The sequence below is a fragment of the Oncorhynchus nerka genome, linkage group LG18 (assembly GCF_034236695.1).
Source record: "Oncorhynchus nerka isolate Pitt River linkage group LG18, Oner_Uvic_2.0, whole genome shotgun sequence".
NCBI classification, from domain to species: Eukaryota; Metazoa; Chordata; class Actinopteri; order Salmoniformes; family Salmonidae; genus Oncorhynchus; species Oncorhynchus nerka.
Window position 1 is genome coordinate 47,186,405 of NC_088413.1, and position 26,008 is coordinate 47,212,412.

The 26,008-nt window shown below is 44.1% G+C and overlaps 1 protein-coding gene across 3 annotated transcripts in view; it reads right to left on the bottom strand.

Moving 5' to 3' along the window:
• bcl11ba (BCL11 transcription factor B a) overlaps positions 1-22,126 on the bottom strand; it is a 63,810-nt gene extending 41,684 nt beyond the window's left edge. For all 3 annotated transcript variants that reach the window (XM_065004149.1, XM_065004148.1, XM_065004147.1), the window contains exons 1-2: positions 21,126-22,126; positions 5,076-5,570 (exon numbers count right to left, since the gene is read on the bottom strand). In XM_065004149.1, the coding sequence (XP_064860221.1) occupies positions 5,076-5,570; positions 21,126-21,183 (553 nt within the window). In that variant the 5' untranslated portion in view covers positions 21,184-22,126. The remainder of the gene's footprint in view (positions 1-5,075; positions 5,571-21,125) is intronic.
• Positions 22,127-26,008: the final 3,882 nt, after the last annotated feature.

The following is a 26,008-nucleotide window of genomic DNA, read 5'->3' on the forward strand; positions in this document are numbered from 1 at the left end:
TATATACAGGGGGGTACAGGTACCGAGTCAATGTGGAGGCTATATACAGGGGGGTACAGGTACCGAGTCAATGTGGAGGCTATATACAGGGGGTACAGGTACCGAGTCAATGTGGGGGAGAACAGGTTAGTCGAGGTCATTTGTAAACTGTCTATGTATAGATAATAGGCAGCAAGTAGCAGCAGTGTAAAAACAAATATAGGTAGACCTTAGACAGTCCCAACAGTGATCTCCCCAGATACACTATGTGGGCTTCTGGCATCTCTCTCAAAGCAACAAATGGGACACTATGTGCTCTCCTTTTCCCCAAACACAAAATCCTGTTGGCTCCAGCCCGAATCCTGTTCCTTCTCTTAATTCTTGGTGCGCCACCAGAAGTGCTCCCCCTTCAATCTTTGGTGCGACACCAAAAGTGCTCCTAAAAGCTTGCCTTTACCACGCTGCCAAACCGAAACCAAACATAGCACTTAAAAACATCTACTGTACGTACAAACACACATACAGTGTGTGTCAGGCGGCAACACGTCAGCCTAAGAAGGTATATCTGGCCCCCTGACTGCTGAGAGTGGCTGTGGCCCATTTTGACTGTGAGCTTTTCCACTCCTGTCCAACTGGCCTTAGTTAAAATGTCTGAATTAAACCCTGGATGACAAGTGTTTAAGAGCAGCACACCACGGTGTTAGGTGCTGTTACACCCTCTGCTCTGATGAGGTGAAAGCAAAGGAGTGGGATTTTTTTTCTCTTTCTCTCTCCCTCCTTCGCCCTCTCGCTATCTCCTCTCCTTCACCTTCTTGCTCTCTCTCTCTCTCTCTCTCTCCTCTTTAATCTCTCTCTCTTTCATAACTGAGCCTGGTCCTTACCGACCCAAACTGTCACAGTGCCACAGCCAGGGGCTTATGGGTAAAGTGGCTCTGTCACCTGAGTGTCTCGGAGCTGTGACACCTTCCTCGCGGATCTCACAACTCCCAAAGTCCTCAACTCTCCTCAGCACTCCGACATTCACAGGTTTGGTGACTAAGCTGCAGTACAGTCCCTCCGGGCCAGGTTATTAAACCACATGACCCTTTCATCCTCATAGTATTTCATATGGCCCTTTGAGACTATTGTAAAGGATATTAAGGCCACATAAGCCTTTTCAAAAGGCCCATGTGAAAATGGTATGAATGCATAGCACACATAACACAAGGCTGATTGGTTTGGAGACGAGGTCATTTGGTTCCCTTATCCAACGGAACGCCCGCCGATTGCACTTACATCAGGAGAGGTAAGAAATAGCCTCACTCTAATCTCTGCTCATCACTCTCTCCCCAAGACCTCCAATTAATGTGCAATTAAATAACGACAGGACAGGAAGGACTTAAATGCTCACTCTCTCTCGACAACTCACTCACTCACGCAAAGTATTAAGGGGCGGAGGTGGAGACATTTTGATCGCTTAATGACATACAATTGACCAGCTCAGTGCAATCTGACAGCCTGGGTTACTTCCGCAAGCGTTCCCCAGGCGAGAGGCTTTCTCTCTAGGTGTTAACCTGCTCGAGCCACAGGGTAGGTGTGCGTGTCCCAAATGCCACCCTATTCAATATATAGTGGACTACATTTGACCAGGGGGGCCTCTCTCTCTCTCTCTCTCTCTCTCTCTCTCTCTCGCTCGCTCGCTCTCTCGCCCACAGCGGTGGGGCTCTCCTAGCCCCGGGCTATGGTGGGAATGTCATATTTTATTTAATTAGGGTCTATTAAACATAATTAAATTGCGCTGAAATTTAAGACAGCTAAGTGGCAATATAAGGTGGTCGCTGAGCAAGGCTCCGTGTCCTGCTGATACCGGAGCGTCAGAGAAATATTGAATTCAACCCTGGAGTGGTTCCTCTTCCATGGCTGTCCTATATACTCATAGATAACATTGACTTTCCTCACAGCAGGCCAAGGGAGGGGAGGAAGAGAAGGATCACTGTAAAGGGAATGGAATATGAGGTGTTGCAGGTGCGTGTTTGTCCCCCCCTTGATATGAGATGTGGAGATCAAAGCGGTTGCGTTTTGTTTTTATGATCATCAGCCTGAAGGGAGGAGGCGTTGGCCTGTTGTGTGTAATACTACCCTCTGCTTTCGGATATTCTCAGTGTTACGTTTCATCCCCAGGTTTACTAAATAAATAAATACAAAACGAGGCTAGGTCTTCTCAGTCTACTGTACTGCAAACACATTCCGGGTGGCTGGTGTTTATCGCAAACACAAGACAAGAGAAGAGAAGACCGAAAAAAAGAAGAGCTGTGGCGTGTCACGTGACAGGAAGTGATCGCTAAGACATGGCCCCTCCCCTTCCTGTGTGAGAGCCGTCAGTCCCAGGGCAGGTATGCAGTGTGGTGATGAGATGGGGTCTGACGGCTGGGTGAAGCACGGGAGTGTCCAAGCTTGTCAAAACAACCTGTCTGCTAGGGAGTCTCCTCTCTCTCTCTCTCTCTCTCATCCAGACACACAGGAACACATCAGACTGCTGTTTGGACGTGAAGACTCAACAGAACAGCGAGAGGAGAGGTCCTCAGAGCACAGAGACTCATAATGCTGTTCTGTCCACGATCAGCTGCTACTATCACTGTGGAAGCTGAAAAACCTCCCACACTCCTCTTTTATGCTCTCTCTCTCTCTCTCCCTTCTCTCACTCCCTTTTTTCACCACTAGAAGATGACAGATGGATATATTATATTAAAAGAGAGGGGAAAAAAACAAATTCATGAAAAATGATCGGTGCTTGGAGAGCAAAGATACCACTTCTATTTTTAAAAAGCTCGCTGAGAGTATGAGTGTGTTTCTTCTTTTTTTTTTCCTTTTCCATTTCACGTTGAGAACAAATGGAAGTGGAAAGGTTTAGCATAAAAGAATACTTTACCCTGCTGGGAGGCAATTATAAATGGTGGTCGGCTGCAGGCTTGTGTTTAGCCCCACGCACAAGCTGACATTCAAGCTTCTTAATCACTTTCTGAGGACGCCTCCTCCTCGCCCTGCTTTCTATCCCTCGCACCCCATTCTCTCTCTCCCTCTCTCCCTCTCTCCCTCTCTCTCTCTCTCTCTCTCTCTCTCTCTCTCTCTCTCTCAAGGCATAAATGTATTTATAGAAAACCTTAATATGATTTGCATAGGCACATTTCACCTGTCGTTATTTTAATCCTCCTGTTATCATTTATGGGGTTGATTTCTAAAATACGCTTGAAATGAAATGCTTGCAAAAATTATATTTTGCTTGGAAATATAAATATAAATTATATTTAGCTTGGAAATGGAAATAGAAATATTAAATGTTATTTCTGTAGTTTATTTTACTATTGATATACACGTCCAATTTAACCTCTAACATGTTTTTCCCTTCTAATGTAAAAATGGTTCTGTTGCTAGAATATATACTGTGCAATTAGAATTTTTCACAAGCATAATTGAGCTGACTTCACAAAAAGACTATGCAGTAAGATAGCTGTTAATAATATGTGCATATCACATAAAAAAACACAGTGTATACAAAATAAATCCTCTTAACGTGACCTCAAATTAACAATACCAATCAATTAGTGCACATGCCTCAGTACACTTCTCAAGGCATGCTATACGCACCAGCTGTGCGATGTCATTAAGTAGTGGCCTATTTGCAACCTATCACGTTTTTCTCCTTGGAGAATAAGAGTATAAAATGAAAAAAATGAAGATCAAGCTTCGATTTAAGACATAGTTTTTTTGAACAAGCCTCAAATTACCATATCAAATTGCTGTAAAAAAAAAAATACAAATGTTTTATCTAAACAGTTGAAGTGCACAGGGAGGTGCTGAGGGATGCCTTCTAAGGCAGAGAGGAAGGGGAAGTTCTCAGAAGTGTACAGAGACACGGTGTTAAAATATTGATAAAGTTCCCCTAAACGCTAGTGTTTTACTGCACCGGCCAAACCGCAGAGCCACACACTTCAGAGAGCAGGATTATACACACATGCAGTCGCAGACTTGGGAGTGCACATGTTGAAGTCGCACACTCACTGCAGAATAGTATTGTTGAGTTCTAAAATATTACACAGTAGCTATCAATCCGTTGTTACATTTAAAAATACATTTAAAAAAATGCATTCGAGGGCAATATGAAAATATTCAGATAAACCTTGACAACAAGGTCTTTGTCTCCAATGACTACCAGTCTCAATGAGGAAGCAGTGTGAAGAAGCATGGTGGCTAATGAATCATTTTGCCACTTCCTGATTACTAGGAGACGTGAGGTATCGTGGCGATGGTGGTGGAGAAGAAATCGCCTTTGCTCCCGCTGGTTAACTTCACAAATAACGATTTGCACAAAGGAGAGACGGAGGAAAGACAAAAATCAAAATAAAAGCTGTAATGATGAAGACCGAGTGAGGCAGTGTCATAAACCTGCGTTGGTTTCTCCTGGCAACGTTGTCCATCCCAGAATATGATTGTATTTCATGAGACCCATTTCCCTCTGGGTTTCTTTGTGGAGGACTTGACTTGCCTGAAAGATAACTGTGGAGGAGAGGAGCTCCCTCTCTCTCTCCCCCATGCTTCCAGCTGGTCTAAACTAAACTGCCTCTTTACCCCACTGAATAGGGAACTAGCTCTTTTAATCCTGCTCGGTTTTTCCTTTTTTTTTTTGCCTATATAAATCTTAATGAGCTTTTCACCTTTTAAGCAGATGGCTTAGGCTGGATTTCTCCATGAGAGTAGGGGTGAGTCTCTGTCACGTTTTGCACAATTTGTTTCAACTAGCCGAGTCCTTGAGGGGGTTTTAGGGCTTTGAGTGGGTAATGTGCTGTTTCTCCTCTCTCCTCTGTCCTCTCTCGTCGTTCGGCACGGCACCCGCTCTGCCCTAATGAAATCAGCTCACTCTCTCCCCTTTCTATTTCTCTCTCATGACGGGCTGAGCACTATCACAATCACAACAGGAAGCCCCTGTCTGGCTGCTACAGAGGTACATGAGAGGAGAGATAGTGTGTGTGTGTGTGTGTGTGTGTGTGTGTGTGTGTGTGTGTGTGTGTGTGTGTGTGTGTGTGTGTGTGTGTGTGTGTGTGTGTGTGTGTGTGACCTACCTGCCAGGGCACTCTCCTGCTTGGGGCAAATTCCTTTGGTGGGCGTCACCATCAGCCTCTCATCCTCTTCCTCCTCCGGTGTCACCTGGATTCCGATTTCCACCGGTTCCACCACTTTCCTCAGCTGGCTGTGACCGTGGCGACCCTGGTTCTGCTGCTGCTGGTGGGGCGGGGAGGGGCTGCTGCGGTCGGCGGCCATCTTGTCGTAGCAGCCAGGACCTTGCAGTAGGGCCTGGCACTGCTTCTTCTTGTGCTCGATGAAGAGCAGGATGTCTCCCAGGGGGAAGTTCATCTGACACTGGCCACAGGTGAGCAGGTCGTGGTCCCCCAGCCCCATGGCCAGGCTGTCGGATAGGCTGGGGTCCAGCAGGGCCGGATGGGACAACAGGGGGTGGGGATGGGGGTGAGGTTGAAGGTGAGGGTGAGGGTGGGGGTGAGGTTGGGTGAGGGAGTCAGACACGGAAAGTCCGCCATCCACATGGTCAGCCTCCGCCGCTGAGAGAGAGAGAAAGTGAGAGAGAGAGAGGGGGGGGGGGGGGGGTTATTATAAATAGTGTGATTTGTTCTTTAGAAGTGTAGAACACAGCTCTGGGTTATAGCAGGGGTTCCCAGACGTATTCACTCGGGGCCCCCCTTCCAGCATTGGGGAACATGACACACACTGTTCACACCCCTCTAATTTTGCAGGTTTATAGCTTATTTCCTGCAATTCTACACATGTTGTCATGGGCTGCAAATGAAATGTTGCACGTTTTAAAGCTCATTTAAAACATTTAAAAAACGTTTGATGACAAGATAAAAAACGTTTGATGACAAGATAAAAAACGTTTGATGACATGGGCTAGTTGATCTGGACATTTCTGACAAGGTATGGTATGGTATGCAATGACTAACATGACAAGAGGAACTGATTTTGAAATTGCACCTTGCGCGTTATACTATTACAACTTTCAAGAGTAAGTTTAAAGCCGGACAGAGTTCCTTTAAAAAATATAAATAATAATAATTTTTGGGGGGGGGGGGGACTTCTGAGCTCCCCTGCCGACCCAATGGGGACTTTGTCTGAAAGAAATAGAGAAAGAAAGAAAGAAAGAAAGAGAGAGAGAGAGAGAGAGAGAGAGAGAGAGAGAGAGAGACTGGCATTTTCTACAACCACAAAAGCCCTGCAGATCTGCTGGCTGATTCTGTCACCTAGATAAACAGAGACTCACAAACCGCAGACAACTGCCCTCTACTCCCTCTCCCCCTTCCTCTCTCATAGCCTCCATTTTGAAATATCATCCTACACCTTTCAACACGTGGCTACAATCGCCTCTTTGTAGTCCGAGGCTCTCGTTCGGTGTTGCCACCTTCACACTCTTACAATAAAACCTCTCTGACTGCTACTTCTCGCTGTGCCTCTTCATCTCTCCCTACTTCCTTTGCCTGTGTCTCTTCACCCCACTGACCTTAGCTGGCTAGAGCGTCTCTCAGACACATGCCAACTTCAGCCAGCGCTGTGCTGTTGTTCCGTCAGGCTTTGAGCTGCGCTGAGCAGAGTGTCTCTCTACCGTACTGTACTACTGTGCTGTCTTGTACTGTGGTGCAAAGGGTTCAAGTTCATGTGTGCAGAGAGCATGTTTGTAGATACGTGGGGCTGTATATAAACTGTGATGCTATCGCCACGGCAATCATAGCTGAGATGTTATCCTCGCACACACACCAGCGGCGCGGGGTAAAAGAGAGGGCGGGAGAGAGAGCGAGAGAGAGGGAGAGGGAGAGAGAGAGGTCTCAGGGAGAGAGATAAAGTGGTACACAGAAGAGAAGCTGGGGGTGAGGACAGAGGTAAAGGACAGAGGTAAAGACAGGTTGACAGGTTAAGAGAGAGAGAGAGAGAGAGAAGAAGGGATAGAGAAAGAGGGTGGTTTGAGCAACTGATAAAAAGAGGTTGACTTAAAAGAAAGCAAGGGTAAAAGATATAGGTAGCGTGAGCCCCTGGCATGCTGCTCAGGTAGCCCTGTTTACATGTCCCCCAGGACTCTCTCCCTCCTTCACTAATTGTAGATGATGGATCACCAGCAGGCTGTGCATCCTTCTGCCATTTGTATAAGCTCCAAATTATAAATGCAGACAGATTTGTAATGTCGAACTGAGCAAAGGCCTCTGGATATATGATCACACCTTTGGCATGTGTTTGTTTGGCTCATGTTTATTTTTGAACAGAAACAGCCACAACGGGTTAAAAACATCATCCCCAATTATTACCACAGTCAAAAGTGTATACAGGACATTCAGTGAATGGAAATACTATGTTTGATTTTATTCAATGGCATTCAATACGTCTACTTTTAATATCATACATTATTATTATGAACTGCCATACCTATGGTCCCTGTAGTACATATGGAGAAGAAAAACAACTCATTTTTGTATTCTATTGCTTCCCTGTGATGTAAAATAGCCATTGCCTGATCAATGCCGGATGACCCTGTCGTGGAAGACACATGAGGACAGGTAGGTGCATTTTGCCTCGGCTTCACTTTTCCAGCATCATATCTAGCTGCACGTAGCATTACTGTTGACATGCAACCATTGTGTTGTATGATCACACTCAGGAGTGTGTGTGTGCGTGCCTGTCATGGCCTGATCCCCCCCACACACACACACACACACACACACACACAGCCGAGGTGCCCTGCAGGCATAGGCAGGCCATCTGTGCATCAAATTAGGCTGCAGTGGTTCTCCTGTGTAAATGAACAAGCCACAGAGATCAGCCCACACACACACACACACACACACACACACACACAGTTATAAACAATTGTGCTATCAGGCACTCACTTTGCATTGCATTGTGGGAACTGAAGTCGATTTCCTGCTGTGAGTAGAGAGGTGTGGTGACATCAGGAAGTGACTGTAGACAGCTCAACACACTCTGATCAGGACCTGTGAATCACAGCCTAGCTAATGTTGCTCTCTGATTTACCCTGGGAAGGTATTCAGAGCAGTCTAAATATCGCTACCTGAAGGATTCGGCTCCTATAGACTACAGAAGGACATCAGTAGTGTCAGCGGTGTTAAGCCTGGGCTGACTCGGATTTACTCTGCACTCTAGAAGACTGGCATGAGTCAAACAAACAAACACTGTCAGATTGTGTGGAATTGGATCAGTGAACTGTGCTGAGATTCTAGGACAGTCTATGATGGCGTCTGCACGCACGCTGTTGTCCACGGCACCCCTTGCCTACCACACCCCCCGATAACCATGCTGTCACCTAGGTTACATTACGTCTCATCATTCTCTCTGATCCCTCAAAAAATACTTCCTATAATTCCATTAGAGCCTCAGAAATGTCAAATGTTACTCATCTTCATCCAGCATGCTCCGCAGAGACAGGAGGCGTGCGTCGAATTAGAGCCCTATTCCCTATCTAGTGCACTAGGGTGTTGATTTGGATACAAGCCTACAGATTAGGGGACGCGAAGGAGAGAGAGAGAGACAGAGACAGAGAGAGAGAGAGAGAGACAGAGAGAGACAGAGAGACAGAGAGAGAGAGAGAGAGAGAGAGAGAGAGAGAGACAGAGACAGAGACAGAGACAGAGAGAGAGAGACAGAGAGAGAGACAGAGACAGAGACAGAGAGAGAGAGACAGAGAGAGAGACAGAGAGAGACAGAGAGAGAGACAGAGAGAGAGAGAGAGAGAGACAGAGACAGAGAGACAGAGAGACACAGAGAGAGAGAGAGAGAGAGAGAGAGAGAGAGAGAGAGAGAGAGACAGAGACAGAGACAGAGACAGAGAGACAGAGAGAGAGAGACAGAGAGAGAGACAGAGAGAGAGAGAGAGAGAGAGAGACAGAGAGAGAGAGAGAGAGAGAGAGAATGAGAGAGAGACAGAGAGAGAGAGAGAGAGAGAGAGAATGAGAGAGAGACAGAGAGAGAGAGAGAGAGAGAGAGAGAGAGAGAGAGGGTGATATGTTCACAGTCGGGTTTAAATATAACTTAAACCTGCAGTATAGAGCATGTACTGAGATATACTCCATCTGGCCTCATACAAACTGAAGACTCAATGTGTTTGACCTGTATTAAAGTCAGTGGCTTTTTGAGAAGAAAAGACAAGCTGATATAAGTGTCTGTTTGTTTTCTAGCTGACATGTTCTCTGTGGCTTTTGTCTCCGAGACACAAAATTAGCAGGTCTTGATGAGGTTGGTAGGTTGTTGCTCAAGATGTGGCTTAGGGTGTGGGTCTGTATGCAAATGACAGATGTGAAGGCAAGGAAGGAAGAAACTCCTGGCTTTGGCCTAATTGACCTAATAAGGCTGGTTGAGTCTGAGGGGAACCTTGGTAATAAGTAGTTCACTATGTACTGTACGGAATAGGGTGCCATTTTGGGACGTAGTCTGAGTCAGAGAACCTACTAATTGAGTTTCAATTAGCGGGCGTAAAGCACAAAAACCCAAAGCAAATTGAATGTCTAAGAATGAACGACAAGCTAAAATGGACGGAAGCCTTCACTTTCTAGCAACCAGCCAGCTCATCTTTTTTTAATTTCAGAGAAACTCCACTCATAGTGTTTCTCCCAAAGGAGAGTGAAATTGCTGCTGACAGGTATCTGGCCAATCAGATTGTCCGTCTCGCTGGCCCAGAAAAAAGGCCCATTTCTCTTTCCAGCAGAGTTTGGTTATATAATACAGCCCGAGGAGTGTGTCGATATTCTACGCTAACTTTTGCCATGGTCATCATCAGGGAGAGGAGAGGAGAGGAGAGGAGAGGAGAGGAGAGGAGAGGAGAGGAGAGGAGAGGAGAGGAGAGGGTTGTCATGTTAATATCTCGGGGTAAACCGTTCCGCCGCTTACCTCCTCCGTTCCGTTTGCCCTCGCTCCTCGCTACAAACACTTTTAATAAAGCAAGACTGTTCACATTCTCCACACCGCAAATAAAACCCTGAAGATAACAGTCCCCTATTCACACGCAAATGTAATAACGTTTCAACTCTAAAATGCTTTTCAACGTTTTTCTTTCTCTCTGTCTCGCTTTTCTCCTCACTGTTTCAGACGGTCAGAGGTGGCTAATTAGAGAGCACACGTCATTTCTGACTGATTTCATATTGTTTTTCACTGCCACCATTTAAATCATGAAAGAAAAAAGCTCCTCTAATTCTGTCCAGATAGAAAGTTCTGCTCTGTGCCAATTAAGACCATTCATAGTGGTGCTGTTACATGTGCTGCTGGGAGAAGGAAGGAAGGAGGTAAGGAAGGAAGGAATGAAGTAGGTAAGGAAGGAAGGAATGAAGTAGGTAAGGAAGGAAGGAATGAAGTAGGTAAGGAAGGAAGGAAGGAAGGAAGGAAGGAAGGAAGGAAGGAAGGAAGGAAGGAAGGAAGGAAGGAAGGAAGGAAGGAAGGAAGGAAGGAAGGAAGGAAGGAAGGAAGGAAGGAAGGAAGGCCGGGGAAAATACCTAATCAAACTATAAAAGACAGTTTACTGTTTGTTCACTATTTTCCTCCATGCCGCGCTACGCCACGCCGTGGCAGGCAGCTCTCACCAAGGCTGCGTGTTTGCGGCTGAGACTGCAGTCAGCGCCACCACACACACACACACACACACACACACACACAACATGCCAACACACACGCCAACACACACACACACTCTCTCTCACAGAGACGTAAAGCACAAACACATTCACGCACAAATGTAGACGTGCCGAACGCACACCGGTCTGGCATACCCACAAAGAAAACAGCGCTTAACTCACATACCTCCCCTACTCCAATGCACTGTCACCCTAACCAACTTTCAGCCAACCTCAATAGAACTGAGGAAGAGCCCTGTCAGACACAGACACAAGCTAGGCTTAGATACACATACAAACACTTAGACAAAAATTCACACTTCTCCTGTAAATATACACATACTTAACACAAACAAACAGGCCTATAGGGCTTAGGCAAGGTCCACAACCAGACACCCAGGCCTGGGTTCACACGCCGTTTCACTGGACACCCAGGCCTGGGTACACACACTGCCTGACAGAGTTAACAACCACAAAGCCACTCTCCCCATAATCACACCGTACATATCTGAGTGGGTTTCAAACCAGAGGGTATATATTAAACATCTCAGAGTAAAGATCTCTCTCTCTCTCTCTCGACTTGCTTTCTTTCCCACAAACACACACGAGCACACTTTTACTGAAGCTTTTGTCACCAATGAGCGTGACACTAAGTGCTTCTGGTATGAGTCTAGCTGGAATGAGTCTAGCAGGTATGCTACTTGGCCTGATATTTAAATGCTAAATGCAGTAACACACAAAGCATAAAACCAACATCGCATGGTTTAAGGTTAGCTTTAACAGGTACGTGGTCCAGGTTAAGATGAAGCATTAACTCTGAACACTTAAGGTAAGGTTTAAAGTTTCTATCGCTGGATTTGAACAGAGGCATATGCTTTACACCCATCCGCCAACCCCGTCAACAACACCCTAGCCAAACCGAAACCTACTTGAAGATAACAGAGCTCACTGTTGCCCCCAGTGGACAGTTTCCACATCCTCTCCCGACGTCCTCAAACATGGATGGACATCGAATAGTGACTTGCATCACGGGTGACCTGGCTGGTCCCAGACGCAGCTGCAGTCAAGAACACACACACACGGTAAGGAGTGTGTGAATGGAGATTACGTTTTGAATTGGAAATATTCTAGCTGTGGACTTTGAACACACACACGTGCACACATACATTGATTCCAAGGTTTGCATGTGTGTATGAGAGAGAGAGTTTGAGCTGCCGTAGTACTAAGCCTTTCCTCTGCTCCTACCCAGCCAAGCCTGGGTTAATTAAGAAAGAGAGAGAGAGGGAGAGAGAGAGACAGAGAGAGACAGACAGGGAGAGACAGAGAGAGAGAGAGACAGAAAGCGAAAGAGACAGAGAGAGAGAGACAGAGAGAGAGACAGAGAGAGCAACAGAGAGAGACAGAGAGAGACAGACGGAGAGACAGAGAGAGACAGAGAGAGAGAGAGAGACAGAAAGCGAAAGAGACAGAGACAGAGACAGAGAGAGAGAGACAGAGAGAGAGAGAGAGAGAGACAGAGACAGAGAGAGACAGAGAGAGAGACAGAGAGAGGGGGGGGGAAGGTAGGAAGGAAAGCAGGAGGCCCATACTCTATAACATGTATCCACTTGTAGGCGTAAAGATAATGGCGATATATTGGATACGGTATACCCCAGGACTGACACCTTGAAATCCATGCCGTTGTGGCATAGGCTGGAGAAGGAAAACTACACACACACATGTATCTGCAGTCACTGCCATGTACAGACTGCAGAAGACAGATAACTCACAGAAAGGCACACAGACACACAGTGAGAGAGCTAAGAGACAGGAACTTTACACACTTCTAGGTATGTTGCCCAGTGGGTCCAGCCCAGCTGTGGACGGAGCAGAGCGTCACACACTGTCAGAGCACTATAGAGACCCAGGGAGTGTCGTAAATCAGCCTATGAAAACTCTGCATGGAGTCACGGACACGGCTGAGACCTAACCGGAACACTACACTACAGCCTGAACCCAGCGCTACTACAGACCTCTAGGTTCGGTCCCAAATGGCACCCTGCTCCCTATTTTAGTGCAATGTGCAGTGCTCTGGTCAAAGGTAGTGCACTGTATAGGGAATATGGTCACATTTGGAGTGCAACCTCTGTCCTCTACCCTCACATACCTTCACACAGACAAGCATAGCCTCCTCATCCAACATCAAAAACACAGAGAGAGAGAGAGAGAGAGAGAGAGAGAGAGAGAGAGAGAGAGAGAGAGAGACAAAGGCACAGGACACGCAGGAGGAGGAAGGAAGGAAGAGAGGAGAAACAAGGAGAGAATATGCGAGCGTATTAATCAAAGGGACCAGGCAGACATTTTGTTAAATTGCTCTGGCGAGAACGCCTTGTCTGAGAGAGGAGAGGTTTATTTACTGAATAATTACACGCTTTCTGCTAGATACATACAGCATATACCTAGCTAGCTACCAGAATTATCTTACCATCCATCTACATTACAGTACATACTATATGCATCTAGGTTTATACCAAATCGTTCTGGAATTGGAAACATGGTGGCATCAACTGCAAACAAAACGTACATTTCATGTTCTTAAAAAAATAAATATAGCTCAGTAAAATAATCTAAGTTCTACTTTTATAATCAAATTGTGTATTTATGTAAATTATCTCTTTAATCTGCAGCTTAAATGGAACGGACATGGGGTTAAAGATGTATCTCATTCTTTTTGAATTATCTTATAAAATGTTGATTAGTAGTCCATGTTTGGAAGAGAGAGAAGGAAGGAGAGGAGGTTTGCAGATGCTGTAGGGCCGGCTGCCAGAGACAGAGGTGTTGACAGTCTGACTCTAAACGGGGTGTTTGAACACCAACATCATCAAAAACATCCACACTGAGAGTCGTCAAAAAGCTCACTCTAACTCCTACTACCTAGCCCCATCCCCCACGACAACACACACATTTAGGAAATATGGCTTTCGACTCTCTCAGCTCATACTACAAGAGCTGCATACCACCCGCACACACAGCCTAAGAGCTCCCCCTAGCAGGTGGAAGGAAGCACGTCTAGAGAAAGAGCGGGAGAGGGAGAGAGACAGAGTCGGAGAGAGGGAGGCAAAGAGCAAGACTTTATACCCCATAGAGAAAGGAGGTATTGAAACAGCTAACAACATGAAGACAGACAGTGTTAAGAGATCCAGCGAGGACAGACAGACAGTTCACCATCCCTAAAGTAAGCAAACCAGGCCTCTGACATGCAGGTTATGGAAAGAGATAGATAGTGAGGATGGAGAAAGAGAGAGCGAGAGAGAGCGAGAGTTGGTGCTCTTCAGATGGTATTAAAAGTGGGGACATGGATGGTACAGTATTAGTAGCCTATTGAGGACATAGATGGTACAGTATTAGTAGCCTATTGAGGACATAGATGGTACAGTATTAGTAGCCTACTGAGGACATGGATGGTACAGTATTAGTAGCCTACTGAGGACATGGATGGTACAGTATTAGTAGCCTATTGAGGACATGGATGGTACAGTATTAGTAGCCTACTGAGGACATGGATGGTACAGTATTAGTAGCCTATTGAGGACATAGATGGTACAGTATTAGTAGCCTATTGAGGACATAGATGGTACAGTATTAGTAGCCTATTGAGGACATAGATGGTACAGTATTAGTAGCCTACTGAGGACATAGATGGTACAGTATTAGTAGCCTATTGGGCACATAGATGGTACAGTATTAGTAGCGTATTGAGCACATAGATGGTACAGTATTAGTAGCCTATTGAGGACATGGATGGTACAGTATTAGTAGCCTATTGAGCACATGGATGGTACAGTATTAGTAGCCTATTGAGCACATGGATGGTACAGTATTAGTAGCCTATTGAGCACATGGATGGTACAGTATTAGTAGCCTATTGAGCACATGGATGGTACAGTATTAGTAGCCTATTGAGGACATGGATGGTACAGTATTAGTAGCCTATTGAGCACATGGATGGTACAGTATTAGTAGCCTATTGAGGACATGGATGGTACAGTATTAGTAGCCTATTGAGGACATAGATGGTACAGTATTAGTAGCGTATTGAGCACATAGATGGTACAGTATTAGTAGCCTATTGGGCACATAGATGGTACAGTATTAGTAGCGTATTGAGGACATAGATGGTACAGTATTAGTAGCGTATTGAGCACATAGATGGTACAGTATTAGTAGCGTATTGAGGACATGGATGGTACAGTATTAGTAGCCTATTGAGGACATGGATGGTACAGTATTAGTAGCCTATTGAGCACATGGATGGTACAGTATTAGTAGCGTATTGAGCACATAGATGGTACAGTATTAGTAGCCTATTGAGCACATGGATGGTACAGTATTAGTAGCGTATTGAGCACATAGATGGTACAGTATTAGTAGCGTATTGAGGACATGGATGGTACAGTATTAGTAGCCTATTGAGCACATGGATGGTACAGTATTAGTAGCGTATTGAGCACATAGATGGTACAGTATTAGTAGCCTATTGAGGACATGGATGGTACAGTATTAGTAGCCTATTGAGCACATGGATGGTACAGTATTAGTAGCGTATTGAGCACATAGATGGTACAGTATTAGTAGCCTATTGAGCACATGGATGGTACAGTATTAGTAGCGTATTGAGCACATAGATGGTACAGTATTAGTAGCGTATTGAGGACATGGATGGTACAGTATTAGTAGCCTATTGAGCACATGGATGGTACAGTATTAGTAGCCTATTGAGGACATGGATGGTACAGTATTAGTAGCCTATTGAGCACATGGATGGTACAGTATTAGTAGCCTATTGAGGACATGGATGGTACAGTATTAGTAGCCTATTGAGCACATGGATGGTACAGTATTAGTAGCCTATTGAGGACATGGATGGTACAGTATTAGTAGCCTATTGAGCACATGGATGGTACAGTATTAGTAGCCTATTGAGGACATGGATGGTACAGTATTAGTAGCCTATTGAGCACATGGATGGTACAGTATTAGTAGCCTATTGAGGACATGGATGGTACAGTATTAGTAGCCTATTGAGCACATGGATGGTACAGTATTAGTAGCCTATTGAGCACATGGATGGTACAGTATTAGTAGCCTATTGAGGACATAGAAGGCTTTTGGACAAGTGAACCAATGACCATCTAATCGGGAGAATAAGTATAGGTATGCTGCTTTCTGAAGCTGTTGTCTTTTACTGAATACTCAATTATTCACAAAACAACGACTAGGGATTCCTGCCTTGCTCTTTCCGCTTCTAAGTTCTGTGAATATTATGAATTGATACACATAAAGATGTTTTTTGTGTTTCTCTCTTACAGGCACACACACACACACGCAGAACAACAACGCCGGTGACTTCAGGCTTTAGAGGTAAATAGCAACACCTTCCCTAAACAACAACTAGGGATTCCTGCCTTGCTCTTTCTGCTTCTAGGTTCTGTAAATATTATGAATTGATACACATAAAATAATAGTATTCAAGCCTTTGTCGGAATTCGTACATTAGGGCCACACTATAATTATTTCCCAAAACACTGTGGCCCAATCACAAGGATTATCATCATCCGGTTTTGAAACGGTTGAACACAATGGCCCATGGCATTAATAAAAAAGTGTGTCCAGTTATTATTTTAGGGGAGAATGTATTTTTTATTCCAAACAGACCTATTGAGCTCAGTGCAGGTTAAAAATGTTCACCGATACACAGAGACTGGGCGGCAAAACCTCTAACACACCTTAGAATGAACACTGGTCGTTCCTCTGTCTGTCTGTATGTCTATGGGTTCTCTACAGAACAAAGACCAGCACAGTGGGGTTCCCCTCTGGTTCTCACTCGCTCCCAACGCAATGAGAAACATGCATCTCAAGTGGTCTCGGCTGTAATTTACACAATGTCTCGCACACTGGGCCGACACACTATATGTGTGTGTGTGTGAGTGTGTGCTTGTGTGTTGTTTTTTTACGGTTGCCGTATATCTAATGGAAAGATATAGCTTAAATGTTAAAGGATTAAATTGTTTTTACTAATCTAAAAAACTACAAAATATTTCAATGTAAATATCTTGAAAAAACTCGGATAATTACAAGGCACAAATAATATATATTGGACTGTGTAGCTATACAGACTAAACACATAATTTGCAGTCGCCTATATCAGTTTAATATAAAATACCGCGGCAGAGGCGCAGTTTACCAAAGGTAGTATTCTAATTTCCATGTTTAAAAACTTTAAATCCACATTTTTCCAAAACGAACATATTCAAACAGATATCCATGCGGCACCTGGAAATGTATCAATGTTTCACACATATCGGTCGTTCGTTAAGCTCACAGAGAACGTGGTGTGTTGTGTTATAATACACGCATACAACAACCTCCGGGCTGCTGGCGAGCCAGTCAAAGCGTTGAAGTGCAACACTGCAAAGTTTTCAGTTCTCCTTGCCTTCCTTCGCTAAGAAGAACAAATCTGAATGAACTAGTGCAATTGAACCTTTGTCGAAGCCGGCTGTCTCAAAGGCACTCACGGGGCTAATCCAAGAGGAAGACCTTCACTTAACTACGACTGAATGCCATAGACGACGTGTTAATTAGTAGGCAGACGCAAGCACACACACATACACACACTTTTTTTAATGCCTTCTTAAGACCTCCCCTTTAAGTTAAAAAAAAAGGAGGGGAGAAAGAAGAAGACCTAACACATGGTTTCATCATCGTATATCACAATAATATAAGATTCTAAGTAAAGCATCTGCGGCGAAGACATTTTAGTGACTTGCAACAGAATGAAGAGTTCACTTAGCTGAATAGATCAATCACATTTTCATTTTTTTTTATCGACACAAGTTCTCAACAGCCAAATGAAAAGAATGTGACATATTGGTTGCTTCAAACGGATGTATTATCTCATAGTGCGTGAAAGAATTATGCCCAGTTTGCTGATGCCGTACGTGCATGTGAGATTCGGCATTCACGTGTGTGAATTTGCATATGCATGCATGTACTGTGTGTGTGTGTGTGTGTGTGTGTGTGTGTGTGTGTGTGTGTGTGTGTGTGTGTGTGTGTGTGTGTGTGTGTATTCAACCATACATCCAAAAACCATTGCCAGAGACGTTATTAAATGCACAACTGCCATGCCACAGGTTGCAGCCAGCTCCTCCCCTGACTGAACAACCATGACTTAGAACTGAACACTTATCAGACAGGTTTGACCTGCTAGAGATTCTGACTTCCCCTCATCATCCTAGTCACGGGGTGTACTGTACTATTCTACTGCACCATTCAAAACTCACTGAAAGCCCGACGTTTCTACCAAAGTGTTTATATGAACATGTGTTCTGCACACACAGCCGCACAGAGACAAACAGGGGCATGCAGAGAAGTGCAGTGTCGTTAGGTGTGTGTGTGTGTGTGTGTGTGTGTGTGTGTGTGTGTGTGTGTGTGTGTGTGTGTGTGTGTGTGTGTACTAAGACAGGGGGAGGCAGGATACACTATAAGGCAATGTGTGTGTGTGTGCACCCTCGCACCAATCTAAGGGTTGTCTCAGAAGTAGATTGACACTCCGATTGTCAGTCAGTCACCGGTTTCCTTCCAACATTAGTGTGGTCGCCATATTTATTCAATTACCACAGTTATAGTCTACATTGGAGATTTGTTTTGGATACTTATACAACACTAAAACAGGCCTGTTCTACCTCTGCTGTAACCATAGCTACCTCTCACACACACACACACACACACACACACACAAAGACACACAATCAGCTCTAAGTCTGATAACTTCTCAAATCTATAGGTTCCAGATCAACAAGGTACATTCATATATATGACACATGAGGTGTGTATCTCACAGGCCAATTGTAAACGCTGTACTGTCCAGTGTCCTGCAGAGTTCAGTGGGAGTAGGATGGCTGTGCTTGCCCCTCTGCAAGCGAAACAAATCATTGCAGTTATTTGAATCCATTTGCAAGCCAATGACAACAGGAGCGGATGAAGACCGGATGGGATAACTAGCTAGAGGAGAAATCTGTGTTAAATGATGGAAGACTGGAGCAGTAGCCATCATAGACAAACCGGAGTCCAGAGGACTGACTCAGGAGCCAGACTAGTAAACAGTAGATACACACACAGAGAGACATACAGGCACACCCACACACACAAAAAAAAACGATTTTGCCATAAAAGTAAGTGGTGTGTGGGAGAGAATGTGCAGAGTACACAGTCCTAACCCCGAACAACACAAAACACATTGGACTCAGATGACATCACCATGGAGGGCCTCTGTTCTCAGTTAGCGGGATGGATTAGACTCGGAGACTACTTCAGAACCCCATTGAAGAAGAAATGACAGAGGGATTTAATTGCTTTGAACTTGGACTCTCATATGCCTAAAAGTGCTCTTTAAAATTTGACCAGGTTATCTTTGTTTCTTCATATGTCTGGTTGGTATTTTGTAGGGTAGCTAGATGTTTAATAAATGTTTATGTAACACAATGCTACTACTATCATATTGTACATTTTTTAATAATAATAATTAATTAATGAATAGGTGTTTCATTCACGTTGATGCGCGATATTAAATAGAGATAGGGTAATACTTTTTTCAGAAAATGTCAGCGTTTCCTGATCAATCTTTTCTTGGCTATAATCTAACTTGCTAACACTCTGTGCATGCAGCGCTTCGAAGACGCTGGCGCTCCTGCGCCTAACTGCGCTGTTTATGCCTGTCAGTATCCACTTGTACATGCCGCGTATAGTAGTCCATATCTACCCGCTGTATAAGTCAAAACCTAGAACCTTTACAATAAATTAATTGGTAATAGACATTTAATCGCCTGCAAAAACGCCCACACACACTATTTGAAGTTAGAAATGTCTTGGGAAACACATGCTGAATGAATTTTGAATATCTTAAAGACTGAATATAGAGTAGCTGGATAACAAGGCAACAGGGGAGAGGTCAACAAATCACACGACAAAAAAAATGAGAGGAAGAAAAGTGGACCGAGCCCACAAAACAAAACCTTATGATGAACATAAATCTGGTAAATCCATATAGCTTGCCAAGACACAAAGTAGGCCTACTCACTTTCAATTACCTCACGATATCCTGAGAAATCTGTATAATTGAAATATGAACATAGGCTATATACACCATGCCAAGGTGTCATTAAATTAATTCAGCTGTCAAATTCTTTTGTAATAATGCAATTCGGGGGGTGCGGGGAGGGGGGGGGGGCGTCAAAGCAGAGATTAAGGGCAATCACAGTTTTGGTTTACAGATGGCGCGAGGATATCTGACTAGTGCTCGATAAAGGGGGGGGGGGCTGTACAATATTTATATGTTTAAATTGTCTTAAGAAATTCAACATATATTCGGTTCAATGCTCCCAAAAAACAACAGGGATACCGGCTTTGGATGTTTGATAAAAGTTTGGTGGTTTGGTAAAAAAAAAAAACTTTTTTTTATTAGACTACATTTGAAAAGGCTTTGAGATTTTCTGTTTGGGACACACACGTTTCCTCGATTTTCCATCAACTTTGTCATTTATCTCCAAACGATGTGTCAATACATCACTATTAGGTTGTCATTATTATCATTATAATTATTACATTGGTTGGGAATGCTTGTATTCAAGTAAGAGCACACGTGTATATAAGTGGACTACGGGATCGTGTAGTCTACAAACACATGATACTTTCTACGCAGTCAATTGCTCAGTCTATGGACTATAACGCCAAGTTCATCATCAATACGATATGCATCATCTATATAGAGTAAGAAATCAATTGCCTCCGACATGTCAGAGGCCCATTCCCTGACGCCAGGTATCGTACTTGATTCTGTACTTGGCCTGAAGGACTTTGTGCAGCCAAGATACCTGACCGCCTTTTAACCTGCACCAACAACAGCCTATACACGTCATGCAAAGTTCAATTCTCTTTTTGGGAGAGAAGAAGTTGATGGTGGTATAACTGTATAAGAACTTACTGTATACTTAACAGATATTTAGACCTAATAAGGGAAATATGTTATTTTCTATATTTATGCAGCTTTCACAAAAGTAGTCTCGACTTGTAGCACATGCATAAAGTCTGTTGAATTTAAATGTAAAACCGTAAAACAAAGAGTACCTGCAATATAATATATTTACTTGTTAAGCAAAAATGGATTTAAAGGCAATGCCCTTGTTGTACCTTTATAGTGTCAAATGCCATTATTTATCAACTAGTGAAAACTTGTTACATTCTGTAGTTGAAAACTATGTTTTTCCCAACCCTGGTGTAAAGCACTGAAGAGTTCACAACCCTCACTTAAATTGATCAAATTAGCCACATGTGTGAGTAAAGATAGGCGTCACAAAATGACACATGAACTTCCACTGAATGTAAAAAATAAATTAAAAAGTAAAGAAAGCTGTCCCCAATGAGCTGTGTGATTCTGAGGGAAATGGAAAAGCAGGTACTTACGTGCTATTAATTCCCTCTGTGACACGTGCTGTGGGTTCCCCTGCTTGCGACGGGACATTGCCCTGGCATTTACACTGGCATTGCCCGGAGACCAGCACTCTGAAGGATGGGCTCGCTTCCCTCCTATTGCCTCCTCCTGCTCGGCACTCAACTTTTCACGGGACCTCCACAAGACCGAGGCTCCTGCGCTCGGACCGCCGGCCGGGGAGAGTGGTTGGTCGGGCGTCGTGCTGTAGGCTAGTGGTCCCCTCGTTTGGAGATGCGAAAATGTCTTTTGCGTTTTGTCTCGTCGGTCCACTCTGCCCCTGTGTGTGTGTGTGTGACGAGACCGTGGGTAGCCTGGCTATAGCCTACCTTCAATTCTATTTCACCTTATCTCTTTAGGCTACTCACACCATTGGCAAAAGGTGTGTGAGAGAAGTGAGATCTGTCCAAGTAGAATAAAGAAAGAGATCAGACGTGGGGGAAATATCCTTGGATGATTGACGGTTGTTGTGAGTGACAGTTGAGATCAAACACCGGCAAGTGTCCCTCCACCTCGTGAGAGAAAAAGAAGAATCAGAACGCGATGGTCAGTGCGCGCTGACAGCTCGGGTACCCAGACTGTGTCCAGTCAATTGCTCAGCCTTACTTCGTTTCTTCTTTTAGAAAAATACGAAAAACTCAAATAAAAAAATCGTAAACACACACAATTACAATAATTGATGATAAAATTTTAGAAAACTATGAATCCAATTTTTCTTCTTGGGCACTTGGGTATGGCCAAGTGATGGGCACTTTTCTTGGTGCAGCCTTGAGCATACAATGCCAGGTACTTTTCAGTCTCCTCAACTCCAAGTGCTCTGTCCCCTTGTACCGCTCTGTGGAGACCGGGCATACAGGCTGCCACCTCCTTTCTCAATAAATCAAGACCTGCACGCTTTTCTCTCCCCTTTCTCTGTGTGAGTGTGAAGATGGCGGAGTGAGTCCTGCTTCCCCCGAGCTCTCTGTCTCTCTGTGGCTAGAGCTGGCTCCGTACAATGGGATAAAATTCAAGTTCAAGTGCGGACGTGACGTTAAGTCTACAGTGAGAAAAGAAAAATTGGAGACTGCAAGAGCACTGGGGGCGACTAGTGGTGGCTTTTCACAACTATCGGATCACCAGCAGCAAGCGGTGGACAGCGCACTGCCGCCGTCTCTCTGAGAGAGCAGCAGTGGACGAAGCCGCTCTGTTCTAACTGCCTCACAGACACACGCTGAAGGGAAACTCGCTCAGTTTCAGAAAAAAAAGAGTCACTTTATTCTTTATTCATGTTATTCAGAGAAGTGTTCAAATATTTTTTTATCTCTCATTGACCTTATGACCTAAATAGATTGTTGATTTTTTTGTTTGTTGCTCAGACCTACTGGGCATATTGCAAGACCATTCATATCAAATGCATTCATTGTCAGCCGTCAAATATAATTTATTAGAAATATAATGAAAGTGGTGATTTGTTTATATATAAGGTCACTTATTTTATACGTGGATGACGTTATGATGTGGTCAACAAGATGTTTATTATATTTGCGCTTATTTCTGTCTGCGCTTTTGGCGTCCTAGTCTATTACAGTTGGAGCTGATAAGGAGGTGGAGACACTTGTCAGTCGAATAGACGTTCATATAAAGTATGCCCTCTTACATTTTCCATAGGCTATAGACAACATTAGACCCGTTTTCTGAAAGCCTTCCCTATGCGTGGAAATGTGTCGGTGTAATGAGAAACATTTGAACAGCGATGCATTTTGTTCAGAGATTTTATCATAAAATACTAGAACATCTTAACTCACTGCAAATGATCAACATAAACACTGGATGCCATTTGATGTTGATTAGTCATAATTGTCTGCAATGTTTGTTTGATGTTTCAAACAAAAAAAGTGTAGCCTACCGTAGTGCGTCTTATTTATCTCTGAATATTAGTTCTCCGCAGACATTCCTCGATATACATTTAGATTTGTTAAGCGTTAGATATTCTGTGATAAATGTATCATGACCTAGTAAAAGACGCAAAGCAAATTCCAAGCTTCAAACGCAATTCATCAGAGTTCGATGAAATATATATTGTGCTTAGGCCATCTGTGAACCTTATTACAGGGTAAATAGACAACCTGGCTATAACCTATGTGTCTTATTCGCTATTTACAAGATTTACACATGATTCGGACTCACCCGTTCAGCCTAATGTTAGTGTCCAATGATTGGAAGAATTAAGTATACGTTTTTGAAAAATGAACCAGAGTGCAAACTATTGACACAACTGACTCATTCCTGCAGTCCTAGTCAAAATCTATTTCAAAATAGTTATTATGAGTATGGTACTCTACCAGGCAAGCATTTCAAATTAAATAACCTCCTTTGTCCTAATTCTGCACACTGGAGTTCAAATCCATCATCAGGGGCTTATCAACATCATGACAGCCATAAATGAGAGAAATACACTTCCAAGTGAAATGAATGTCAAGCTGAAAATGAGAAACACACAATGAGGCCCAGAATGGGAAACAGACCCAGATCATACAGTGGCAGCAGCATCTATGTTGTACAATGCAGATGATCCAGTCGCCATTCTCTGCTCTGCACCACTACTGACTACCTGCCTGTGTGTCACGGCTCCAGTGAATGTGAGACTTTGAGACACGGGATAGCGTGGCACTTAGTGAAATAGTGAGTTTGAGCTGAGATTCTCCCTACGTGGGTCTGTGCTGGTAATCTCCTGCATGTCTTAGTGGGAGCTGATTGATGATAGAGGCAGGCAGGGAGGGGAGAGAGAAAGACAGACAAGCAGAGACAGACAGACTGGCTGGCAGGAAGAAAGCCAGGCAGTGGTCACGGTGACACAGTGAGAGAGGATATGGATAATGGTGGGGTGGGGAGCGGGGAGGGGGGGTTCTAAAGAAGACATTAGGAATTAATTGAATTAAAGAGGTGGGGAGGGGGTTTACAAAATAATCAACTTATTCATTTCAACACAATGTAGAGTGGGTCTGTTCTGGTCAAAAGAAGGGCACTATGTGGGGAATAGGGTGCCATTTGAGATACTATGTCTGTGCTGTGGTGCATCTGGTTTTGATCTAGACTATGATGCTGAGTGGTAATATTTCTCCCAACACTCTCACTCAACTTTCAACCCAGAAGTGCTATCTATCTAGGCTTTTTCAAATGTGACCTATACTAACGGGCTATATGTGATGCAAGGGATTCTCTTTGTACAAAAACAAAACACACAAAAAAAACGTTTCAAAGCTGTTTCCTAGTGGAGGGAATCACTAGGCATCAGAAAGAGAAGTGGGATTTTTTGTTTGTTTCTCTAGACATGCATGAAAGATCAACAGTCAAAAGAAAACATGCCGGTCATCCTTTGCTCTCCACATTTCTATCACGTTGATTGGCTCACGCCTCAAGATTATGCCTACTCTTCCAGCTACTTAACACCCATCTCCACATCTCACCAGCTGGATTTGTGGGCAAACCCCTGCAAACCCCTTTCCTCAACTTCCATTTTCTCTTCCTCTGGCTGTGTTTTAATCCATGCATCACAGCTTCACGCCGCTCCGTCTCAAGATGTTTTCTGCATATTTATCTCCAAGTGGGGCCGGGTCAGGTATTCATCTCTTCTCCATCTCTCCATCTCTCTGATGATCGCAGGGGAATCCAAAAGGCCTGCTATCCCAGGTTTTTTTTTATCCCCGGTGCGTTCACGACGCGGCCCACTAGCTGAGCCTCCCTCTCACATCTAGATTAGGGGGAGAGAAGGGTTTGTTCCCGTGCCAGGTGTTGTCAAGCCCCACGGATCTTCTCATCTGGTGAGGAACCATGAAATACGCCTCTATAAGCCTTAGTGGCCCGTTGCTCATTGAGACAGACTGCCGCTACTGCAGAGCGATGTGTAACACCACCTCCCCGCCTCAATGAATGGACTTTGTTACTTTGTTTCGTCCTCCACATCGCCTTGAGTGCTCTTCCCTTCTTCTTCTTCGTCTTCTCTCTCTCGCTTTCTTTGTCGACACCAGTCCCTTTCCTTTCTTCGCGGCTAGTCTTGGCTGGGGCTTCGAGCTTCAGCTGTCTTCAGTAGCAGCTTGACAAACTCGGAGCCAAGCGCTTTCCTCCTTCCCTCCACACACCAGCACCAGTGGGAGGACATAAATAGACGTTTTCATGCTCATTTACAATAAAAAAAGCAGGGATTGCAGGTTCTTCCAAATGATGTCTTTATCATATGTATAACAGAACACCCACCACCTATTTGTAAGGATGTATCCAACGGCTTTGTCCTTGTATTACTTAGCTGAAGGCATTACGCTGACATGTAAATCATTGTCATGTTTAAGACTTTCAGTATATGCCAATGGTTTTAGGTGTTATTGGGAAGTAACATATGAATGTTGGATTAGTACTGATTTCTTGGTGAATCACTGTAGTGGAGGCAGTGGTCAGTTGAAAGGGCCTACATTTGTGGACTGTAATGGAATGATAGAAACACTCCTGTTGTCTCATTAAAATGTGAAAGGTCACCAACTGACAAAACTTCCATATTTGGGCATCAAACTGTAATCACAGTTGGGCAAAGTGAAATGTTCTCATCAGACCATTTCAACAGCATCATCCAGACTAGGAAGAAGAAGTGAACTGTCCATTTATGACTTGGCTACCATGCATGGCTTAGCGGGACTCTCAGAATGTGCGCTTTGTCCTTCTGATCTCTGATTGGTTCATTACTCAGACCCACACTGGGCAGGTGCAGTCAGTCACCTCTCTATTGCATCATTTCCTCCCTATTGAAAGTTCCAGGGCCAATTCCTTTCTGAGCTGAGGACAATCAGTGTTATAAGTTATGGGGATGTCGACACTTCCTGGATGTAAA